This window comes from Aricia agestis, chromosome 22 (assembly GCF_905147365.1).
Source record: "Aricia agestis chromosome 22, ilAriAges1.1, whole genome shotgun sequence".
Classification (NCBI taxonomy): Eukaryota; Metazoa; Arthropoda; class Insecta; order Lepidoptera; family Lycaenidae; genus Aricia; species Aricia agestis.
The window spans coordinates 5,493,939-5,505,750 of NC_056427.1; the positions used below are offsets into that span (position 1 = coordinate 5,493,939).

General features: G+C 39.4%; 1 protein-coding gene across 1 annotated transcript; it reads left to right on the forward strand.

The window, feature by feature from the left end:
* Nucleotides 1-166: 166 nt before the first annotated feature.
* LOC121738015 lies at nt 167-11,088 on the forward strand. The gene is made up of 10 exons (XM_042129817.1): nt 167-297; nt 1,924-2,136; nt 3,033-3,122; nt 4,135-4,245; nt 4,779-4,971; nt 6,599-6,669; nt 9,028-9,141; nt 9,567-9,626; nt 10,317-10,479; nt 10,919-11,088. The coding sequence occupies exons 1-10, from the start codon at nt 265-267 to the stop codon at nt 11,065-11,067; spliced, it is 1,197 nt and encodes a 398-aa protein (XP_041985751.1). The 5' UTR covers nt 167-264; the 3' UTR covers nt 11,068-11,088.
* The last annotated feature ends 724 nt before the right edge of the window (nt 11,089-11,812 follow it).

The following is an 11,812-nucleotide window of genomic DNA, read 5'->3' on the forward strand; positions in this document are numbered from 1 at the left end:
TGGACGTAATAATATTTCGCGTATACCTTTGTCCTTTACATTTTTGATTTTACAATAAACAGTTTGACACTGGCAAATGGCAATTGTCCATGTTAGTAGTCTAATCGAAGAAGAAGAAGAAGAATTTACATACAAGCTTGGATATTTGGGCGTACTATCTACTGGGGTCCCGGCGGATTTTCCATTATTTTTCATAATAATTGTTATATATTATTTACAATTACAATTGTAAATGTAATAAATCAGGAAGAAAGAAGATATAAAATGATAGTAACTATAGAAGGGATTCCTCTAAAGGTAATTACTAATTAGTATTATAATTTTTAAGTGAACTTTATTAATTTAGGACCCTTAGATGAAGTGTCTCGCGATATTTGATATATATAGATAAATGATTGGTCTCGCGCGCGCGCGAGACCTATCATTTATCTAAGTTAGGACCTTAGTCTTTTTATTTTGTATGCATGTTTGTTATACATTTATAAGATTTTATCGAAATGGGCTTGCAACTACTATATAGCGTTTTTGCTACCTTCGTTGTTTCTAATTTATATTTAACTAGCTGTCCCGGTGAACTTCATGTCACTGTAAACCTTCCCTGGACTTCTACGAATATTTTAAGAATAAGATCAGCCCAATCCGTTCAGCCGTTTTTGAGTTTTAGCGCGACTAACACATTTGAAAATCCATTTTTATAAGTATATAAGATTATCTGACATTGGTTTTCCCTATAGATGTTAGTCTTATAAAACTATACAGTGTTTAATAATTAGGGTTGGGTTACCACTTACCTTACCCTATTTCATAAGGATGATCAAAACAGACAAAACCTAGCTCGTTGACATGTTAGCGATATTGGCCATTAATGATGCGACATAATTTCAACTGGGCTATAAATTATTAAATTATAAACTTTACACTACCTAAATAAAATAACTAAACTTCACCCGCAACTCCGTTTCCCCAAAATTCGTTTATCGCGCGGGAACCATATGTTTTTCTGGAATAAAAAGTATCCTATGTTTTTTCCCCGATCCTAGAGTATCTCCATACCAAATTTCAGTAAAATCTGTTCAGCGGTTGGGTTGTCAAGAGGTAGGTAACAGATAGACATACACATTCACATATTTTATAATATTAGTATAGTAGGTATTGATTTATAAGTATCTAGATGGGCAAATACGAAAAGGAAGTCAGACCAAATAATAAAAGGACAACTTCCCAAAGGTATGAAGGAAACCTGCCAGGGTCAGGGACAAATGGAAGAAAAATTACAACCTGACTAAATTTACAAAAATTAGTTTTGTTGTAAAAATTATATGGGTACTAGCTGACACAATTTCTAGTATCAATATATAAAAAGTACAAAATCTTTTCTCAGCCCTAACAAATATACATGATACAAGAATTTTATTTAATAGATAGTGAATAAAGGTTCTATTTATTAATTTATAATGGATTTATGAGTATACTAGGATTTTATTTTATGTAATTGGTTAACATTTTTATTTTTGGTTCCATCTACTTTGGTACAGGGCCAAAACTTCTTCAAATCTTATTAGTTATTATTATTTCATACTGTACGACCAACACTTCTTTTAAATATTTTGAATAGACTAAGCTCTTCTTAGTATTATCTGCGATCAATCCACGGATTTTAAGCAGATGGGGTGAACTGATGTTGGCAGTTCAGAGATTCCTATCCATTGATAGGAACTCTACATTATTCCTTTATTCTCTGAATCTCTTATCAAGGTCAAGGATGTTATGTCGTTCCAGTCTTTTGTGACATCTTTTATTCAGAAGATTCTGAGATATCGTTGGTATGGATATCCAGGCGAAGCTTGTATTTTGTACAAGACTTTGATATTTCCTCTTTGATGGATGGGATGGGAATACACTAAGTAATAAATTATTTTCCAGTTCACCATAAACCGATGTGTTGGCATAATATCAAAGGTAATAAAAGAGAAATTCGAGGGACTAAATTTTACGCCGAGCCCAAGGAAAGGAACAAAAGCGTTTCATATCAACATCTTGGATGACACAAAAGCTCAGGAGTGCGCTCAGAAACTTAACGGAATCAAGAGGCAAGATGTAGTGTTCACAGCCCACGTGTCTAACGCTCAACCGTATGTAAGTGATGAAATTTATATTTCTGTTAAGTCTCATTGTGACACAAAATTGACATTATACGTGGGAGAGCCATGCTTCGGCACGAATGGGCAGGCTCGACTGGAGAAATGCCACGTTCTCACAGAAAACCGGCGTGAAACAGCGCTTGCGCTGTGTTTCGTCGAGTGAGTGTGTTTACCGGAGGCGCAATCCCCTACCCTATTCCCTTCCCTACCCTCCCCTATTCCATTCACTTCCCTTCCCATCCCTACCCTCCCCTATTACCCTATTCCCTCTTAAAAGGCCGGCAACTCACCTGCTGCTCTTCAGATGCTGCGAGTGTCCATGGGCGACGGAATTTGCTTTCCATCAGGTGACCCGTTTGCTCGTTTGCCCCCTTATTTCATAAAAAAAAATGTAGAAACTAGGAACAGTGGCAGAGCATGACCTAAATTTCATGTGGGCAAGAAATATCTATACATCAAATTTAGGTCTTGCTCTGCATGCATCTAGATCAGAGTTTCCCAAACTTATTTGGTCTACCGACTACCGCCCACTTTAATTACAAATTATATTTTAGCGCCCCCATTGTTTCAATTTAAAATGCAATAAATCACCCCCCCCAGCCTCTACACAATCTCGATCTCAAGATACGGTTCGGCCTTTGGTCCAAATTTTGACAGCCAACCAATCACAGAGCCTGAACTGTGTCTTGAGATCGAAATGCATCTTGAGTACTGACTATTTATACCGGCCGATGGCACAACTGCTAGATGCTAACTGTGGGTACGGCCACAATAATCTTTAAGTTGTGTACATACTTCTTATTATGTTCTGTTTTTTCATCAATCATCAATCAAATGTTACCTTGCTAATTTGTATATTTTGTTTTTTCTAATTTGTATATTTTTTTCTAGATGAACACAAAAATGAAAAAATTCAAACAGGGAAAGAATAGGAATAGACATTTGAAAATGCCACAAACTGTACTAGTGCCTAAAGAGAGGGTAATTTTTTTTAAATCAATATTTAATAATTAATATATCTTACGATTGGAGAGTCCTAGCCTAGTTGATGAGCTGGAATCGCGATGACAGACTGGTTTCTTCAACTACCTCACCTTTTACACATAAACAAGTCACTACCCGCATTGTCTATATATAACATATCTCCCCCCTTAAGAGAGTTCACTAATTAGTTTAGTTCACTTACACTATAATTGGTCCTAACACTATCATTCACTTACTAACACTAGTATTCCCTAACCTAACATTCCTTATTTAACTTAGATCTCTTCATTATCAATCTCTAAGTCTCGGTCTCCTAATTCGGACCAATCTAATTCCTTGTCAGTATTAGACATGGCTAAGCGCTTAGGCTCAATTAAATCAGGCGATGAATTCGATCGTGGACGTTTAGAAGTATTGACTGCTGTGGCATCTTGTGAATTCTCATGAATAGTTATATCCTGTGGTCCTGACACTCCGACTATATCCGCCCAATGACGAGGAGATGGTATCGAAGCTCTATCATCATCATCATCGCTGTCATCCATGATTGTGGTTGACTCTGGCTCTGGCTCTGAAACCATCTGTTGACTTTCCTCCCCGCAACTCAGCATTTGATTAATGTGTCGCATTAAAAGTTAATCATTCCATTTAACCAGATATCTGCATATTCCCACTCGTTTTTCTACCGCTCCTTTCAACCAACGCGGTGTACTACAGTAGTTTTTTACATAAACTGAATATAAATTTAGTATATAGGGGGTTTGGGGGGCGATAAATCGATCTAGCTAGGAATCATTTTCAGAAAATGTCTTTTTATTCGTGTTTTATCGATAAACTGAAAAATATGACTCTTCCTGACATCTATTGGCGAATAATAATACTATTTTGTTGGCAACTAATTGTTTTAACGACCAGCAGATGGCGTTATTAAGTAACACGAAGTCAATAAGTGTTTGCTTTCGCTCGGTCATCCAGGTACTAATATCATTAATTTAAATGTAATTTTCAGATGTTTAATCATACTCGTAATGATCTTATCTACGAGCTGCAAGACAAGCATACGGCCCTCATGGAAATTAACAAAGCTGTTGGCAATAAGTTGCTACATGAAATTGTTAAGGTGCGTATCTGGGGGTACAGTAGTGCCCCCGCCAAGACGAGCCAAGCGAAGCGCAAGGGCACTACCTACCTTCTCTCGATTATTTACTAGTTGCCCCACTTTTGTATCATTTCCCTTCCAATATAAATCTTCCCTGGACTTCTACGAATATTTTAAAACTAAAATTTGCCAAATCGGTTCATCTGTCCTCGAGTTTTAGCGAGATAGCAATAGCGTGATCGAAATTTAAAATACATTTTAAGCTATCGAATAGCCTTTATTGCGGGCTATGAGCGCGGCGACCGAATCAAGATAATCCGTAACGAAAATAAACCTAACACTCCCCCACTCCGACCGGTACAGCAGTGCGGCGTTGAAAGCCGTGCATGGACGTCGTTTCAGTTCGGTACGGTGTTTGTGTGCGTGCGACTAGACGTATGCGAATTATAATTGCAAAAGTTGATAAAAATGCTATGCAATAGCTTTACCGCGGAAGTGCCACACGTATTTTCTATTGACAAAGGTTAAAATATCATTATTATTTATTCTCGCAGGTTGTAGAAGGCCGTCTAAGACCTTTTTTAAATGAATCCGAAAACGGTTTTGTACTGAGCAGCAACTACAGGTTCAAATATCCTCACAACACCGACTTTGATCTGATCAAGAATTGTCTGGCTAAGACGGGAAGCAACTTAGCACTTACCAAGGAAATGTTGAAGTGTACCCCGCAACCTTATGAGCCCAAGTGTGAGTATTTATTGATCACTGAATAATAATATCTATGGACACTTACACCACCTCAGTCTGGCCCCGTGCTAAGTACCTGAAGGACTTGTGTTACGGGTAGCAGACAACGGAAATAATATATTTAATACTTTTATACTATACAATATATTTAAGATTTTTATTATATTATACACACATTTAATACACAACCATGACCCAGGAACTTTGAAAACTTTTTGTTCCGTCGGCGGGATTCGAACCCGCGACCCCCGGCTTGAGCTACCGACAGCCCACCCACTGAGCCACAGACGTCGTCCCGCGCGCCTGAAGACTGAATGACGCCCGCAACTCGGTTGCGTCAAATTTCTCGCGGGAACCGTACATTTTTCCGCGATAAAAAGATCCTATGTCCTTTCCCGGGACTCAACGGATCTCCATACTACAGCAAAATTGGTTCAGCGGTTTAAGGGTGAGGAGGTAACAGATAGACACACTTAAGAATTTATAATATTAGTATGGATTCCTTAGCCCAGCGGTATAAGCTTGGCTCTTGTATTGTTGGTTTTTCCTGCGTTGGAAAAAAGTTTCTAAGTCTGATGGAGAGAAGCTGATCACGCGATCAGCATTGCCCTAACCAAATCTCCAAAAATTTATGCATATCAATCATAATAACTCCCACACTGGTTATGGTGACGATGGCCAGTTTCATGGAAAACCAGGCCAGTTATGCAGGAGATGTAGTTATAGTGCCCAAGTGTATGTGCAATACACAAGAGCACTCTTTATACCTAATTACTCTCTTAACCCAGTGGTACGGACGACCGATACGATGGATCATCTTACTTGTCAGACAATCAGGTGATCAGCCTGCATTGTCTTAACCAAACTTGGAAATAACACGTTTCCAACGCGGGAATCGTACCCTCGACCTCCGAGTCAAGAGCCACGCTCTAAAATACTGCAAGCGATATGGAGGCGTCCATAGCCCAGTGGTTAAGAGCATAGTTCTTGAATCGTGGGTTCGATGCCCGCGTTGCAAAAGCTTTCTAAGTTTGGTTAGGACAATGCTGATGACCTGATTGTCCGTCATGATGATCTATCATCCATAAGTCAGATGGATACGTGAAAGGTCCTGCGCCTCTCGCCAGTTGTGCCAGTCATCCGTCCCACTAGTTTTTGGAAGTAAAGGAAGAGATGCTCTTGAGTATTGCGCACACACTTGGGCACTATAAAATCGCACAATTTTCCCCCTTATTGGGTATAGGGTTGTGAGAGTACCTAAAGTCTAGTCATTTTTTTTTTTAATTAATGATTTTAATTTAATTTTTAAACATAAAGTTAATATAGCTAGCGGAATAGAGCAAAAATCTCGAGCTGTCAAACGTAACCGAAATTGGTTTCATCTGTGTGTAAAAATATGTGTACGTATACACTTACACAAGCATGATTGAACATGATTTCTATGAGATTAAATTGTCAACGTGCGGCACGTGCCGACTGGACGTCAAAAAAAGAGTGCTGCTGTCATGTATCACACGTGTCTTTTTACCACGCAGTGTTACTGATAGTGACATCTCTCTTGCTCAGGCCTTTGTTTCTCTATTCAGCTAGGTATATTAACTTTTTGTTTTTAAATGCTTTGTTTCAGTGGCTGACAGTATGCCGCTTGGGACTGTTCAAGGAGCGATAAGTAAATACTCGTCTGCTATACATTTGGAGGTAATTTTAATAATATTATGTACTCTTATTTACTTAACCCGCTTACTAATAATAATAGTCAGCAAAGGGACCATTTATAAAATATGTTACACGATTCATGATTTTTAGGCCTTTCATTGTCACAGATGGTCAAATCTGTGACAAAATTTTATACGTGGGGGAGCCATGCTTCGGCACGAATAGGCTGGCTCGACCGGGGAAATACCACGTTCTCACAGAAAACCGGCTTACGCTGTATTTCGCCGAGTGAGTGAGTTTACCGGCGGCCCAATCCCCTACCCTGTTCCCTTTCCTACCCTCAACTATTCCCTTCCCTTCCCATTCCTACCCTCCCCTATTACCTATTCCCTCTTAAAAGGCCGGCAACGCACCTGCAGCTCTTCTGATGCTGCGAGTGTCCATGGGCGACGGAAGTTGCTTTCCATCAGGTGACCCGTTTGCTCGTTTGCCCCCTAATTTCATTAAAAAAAACTTTATTTACTTTCGCTTACTAATAACAATAGACTATCCATAAAGTACGTCACACGATTTTCATGATTTTTAGGGTTCCGTACCCAAAGGGTAAAAACGGGACCCTATTACTAAGACTTCGTTGTCTGTCCGTCTGTCTGTCGCCAGGCTGTATCTGAAAAACCGCTATAGGTAGACTTCTGAAATTTTCACAGATTGTGTATATCTGTTTCCGCTACAACAAAATATACTTAGATAAATGATTGGTCTCGCGCGCGCGCTCGACTAGATACCGCGCTGTATAGAAAATTCAGATTTCTGAATGCGGCAACTCAATATTGTAGTGTGTGTAAAACAATGCACAAATATTGTTGTGTGCGTAGATAATCGGGTTGCCAGATACGTGACTGGTGCCCAATCAATGGGGAAAAATTATTAGTTGCTGTGGTCTTGTAATTTATAATTATTGTATAGTAAGTGCTGATTTTTCAATCACAAGATAAACTTTACCATTGGAATAAAGTCCATTCGAAAAGAATGCGATAAAATAACAACGTTGTTTAGGTCAACGAAACATAATGGGTACAATATTGATGAGAAAACAATACGAAAACAATGGTAGGAAGTTTAACGAAAGTTAAGAATGAGTCATAAAAAAGCAAATGATAAATTTGTTTTCTCATTTGTTACTGTATTGTGTACATAAAATATAAACTGTATTTAAGATTTTTATTATAATATGATACTCATAATTCATATTTATTAATATACATTCATGATCCAGGAACTTTGAAAACTTTTTGTTCCGTTGGCGGAATTTGAACCAGCTACCCTAGCTAGAGATTTTAATGCGCTCATCCACTCAGCCACTATGTATACTTATATAAAAAAATAAGATATAATAAGTAAATAAATAAAAATCACAATCTCAGAAAAATTTGGGAATTTTTAGTTTATGGTAATTGGCAACACTGAACATCAAGCGGTAGTCCGATCCGAATTTTCAGGTTTATATTATTTTTCTGTGCTTATGACGATTTATATAATATTTACTGATGGTATGTGATGCCAGTATCTTTATTGTTTCTTGTAGTGTTAAGTCTTACTACGCAAACTGGCATTTTGCTACGGACGTAACTTCAAATTTCGAAAATTATCGACACATCTACCTCACCCGAAGCTTGCGGCGCGACTGGCGCGGTTACGCCCGATGTGGCGTATGATTTGTTGCCGCATTTTTCAAGTACTCCGACGGTATCTAGTCGTAGCGCACGCGCGAGACCAATCATTCATCTAAGAAAATATACTAAAAACAAAATAATATCAATATTTAAAGCGGGCTCCATCAATAATTATAAGAGGTAGGCACTTGAAATTTTTACAAAGGCCTTAAATATATGTGTACTTACCTATTTCTTCTCCATAACTGCACAGAACCCTTCGTGCGCGAGTCCGACTCGCACTTGGCCGATTATTAGTATAGAACCATGGTCACATTCGCATTGGTGACTTTACCTAGAAACAAATCTATACAGTATAGAGTAGGTATAGACCGATAAGGATAATGAACGTGGTTGGGGTGGGCGCTGTCGGTAAAGGAGAACTGTCAAGAATGGGGTTTTTGTCTATACTCTATACCAGCGGTCGGCAACAGGCGGACCGCGAAAGGTCGAAACTCGACCGCGAAATATTGTAAGTAATGTATTTTATACCAAGTATCAATGAATACATAGATAAGGTATACGTATACCTTCATTACTTATAATAATATTTTTAAGCTACAAGGACAAGTTTATTTTTTTCTGGACCTCGTTAAAATTTTCCCACAGTATCCGGACCCCACCCAAAATTACTTGCCGACCCCTGCTCTATACTATCAAAATTGACGTTTATATTTTTTAATTCCAGCTAGTGAAGTACGTGAACAGCCTTGAAGCAAACGTTCAAGGGCCGGGCATCGACGCGGCCGCTCAGAACAAAGTGCGCGAACAGTTCAAGAAACTAGCGCCATCTATACCTTACGTGAGTTGAGCAGTGCCGGATGTATATTTTACTAGCTTTTGGCTTCGCTCGCGTTAAGAAGTATTATTGGAACAAAGTTCGTTATCGCGCATAGCGAAAAGGGGCTAGACGACACTTTTTGACCGACACTTATTTTAGTACCTGCGAAGTAGGGGCAGAGGGCGTTAATGTGGCGATGACGTCGACTGGCGGGAAATTTAAAACTTCGTACCATCCGGGTGTCCCTTGACACCTCTCAAGTTTTTATTAATTATGTTGCAACTCCAGCCCCGGATTTATAAATAGACTCGCGTTGCGAAAGACGCGCGATAAAGAACTTCGTTCCAACTAAAAAAAAAAAGGTTTGTTCCGCCGCGCATTACTATTATAAGATCGCTCGGCGATAGATACAATAGGCGCACTTATGATATTCTGTTTTGTTACAGATTGTCGTGGAGAGTCTGACGAAACACATTATGTCGCCGTGCAACGTCACTCTGTTACGCGTGAGTGTTAAGTTGATGCTGTGATCTAATGACACCCTAAATAAATGTAGTGGCACACTAGAGGTCAGCGACTAGACGCGACGACAGGCTACGGCCGACAATTTTCATTTGCTAGACTAAAAAATATTGTCTTGATCTCAAACTGGCTGTGTAAGCATTGTCTAATAGTATTTATGCTTCATTAAAAAAAACTACTAGCTGTTTGAAGAGCGAAGCTCGGTATCCGATGAAAATTACATTTTCTAGAAATGATTCCTAGCTAGATCGTTTTATCGCCCCCGAAACCCCCTATATACTAAATTTCATGAAAATCGTTGGAGCCGATTCCGCTAACTGATTTAGTGCGTTCTTTTTGTAGCCAACTTATTACTCTTAAAAATAATGTATAGAACAAACAAAATTAAATCTTATACACACTAAAATAAGTTACAAAACAGCGGATGTTTCTTGTAGAGAGTTCAGTGTGAAAGTAGCAGCGCTGAAAGACCAAATATTTTTTTTTTTCACTTTTGTATGGGCAAGCGCCACAATGTCGCGAGTTACCCTATACAAAAGTGAAAAAAAATTGGTCTTTTAGCGCTGCTACTTTCACAGTGAACTCTCTACAAGGAACACGTACACACCCTTAAGTATTATCACTTTGTTTTGTTACACCTCGTAGATGGATCTAATAAGTTACGTTATTTCCAGATATACGGCGAACCCAGTTTACCCAAGTTACCCACGATGCAACAATTCATAACTAAGCACCGCGGCACGATGTTCCGTTCGCCGCATCTCTACAACTGTATACACGCACAAGTTCCCAACGCAGAGGTCCCAGCGCTGCTAGCTGCCGACAGCACCTGGCTCGGTGAGTATATATATTTAACCAGGATCCAGATCTTGTGTATACTTAACCAGGTGCTGTATACAGCACATCTGGTTCAGTATACACAACACCTGGTTAAGAGCCAGTCCATACGGCGCATTGCGTCGACGCAGCGCTGCCGTTGCGTTGTTTTACATACAAATAATCGAGGTGTTCACACGGCGCGCTGCGTCGTCGTAACGCGCCGTGTGGACTGGCTCTTAGTTTATACAACACCTGGATAAGTATACACGACACCTGAAATATACACGCACAAGTGCCAAATGCAGAGGTGCCAGCGCTGCTAGCTGCCGACAGCACCTGGTTAGGTCAGTATACACAACACCTGGATAAAATATATACACAACACCGGGTTCAGTATACACAACACCTGACTCAGTAAATACTTAACTTTTGAATATATTTGTTAACTTGTTCACAGAGGGCCGCAATCTCGTGATACGTATCTTCTGCAAGGACATATACCGGAAGATACTGAAGGACGTCACGTCAGCGTCCACCGGTAAGAACGTACAAGACGTGACGTTGGAGGATGAAGACGCCTGGGAGAACTGGGACGAGGAGATGTGAATAAATTGTGTTTAGCATTTACCTCTTTGTTCATTTACTTACCAATATTATTTCACTTCTATCGAACCTCTTTATTAATAAAATTATTCACACGGTAGTTAAATGCCCCGTTTTCTTTTTTGTTTATTGCAGATCATCATACTGCTTTTCATCTTTATGACGTCCAGTCGGCACTTATCGGCACGTTAACAATTAATTTCTTAGTTAGATGCTTGTGTAAGTGTATACGTAAACAAAATTTCACCCACAGACTTAAATCAATTTCGCTTTCGTTTGACAGCTCGAGATTGTTGCTCTATTTCGCTAGGTATATTATCTTTTGATTCAGACCGCAAAGCGACGCGTAGATGCATTTCTAAATTTGTATAGATTTGACAGACTTGCAAGTTGCATGACGTCTCACGCAATAGCTTTGTCCACACTCCCTTTTTCTGTTCGTCAAGGGCATGCGTTATAGCGCAGTCAACAGCGAACGTGAGGCATGGTCGCGACGCATATCCAAAACTTCAAAAATGACAATATTGGCGTTGCGTTCCTTGCGCATTCAATTATTAAAATATGAAAGTTGATGACGAAAATTGAAGATGAAAGTGCACAGTGTAGACATAACTAATTGAAGTGTGTCAATGTAGTACAAAAGAAATCCATCTACGCGTCGCATTGCGTTCTGAATTGACCCTTAGCCGCAGCCGCATAATGCGCTCTAGTACTGCAATCGAAAGACAGGGACAGTCTGCTTTATTCA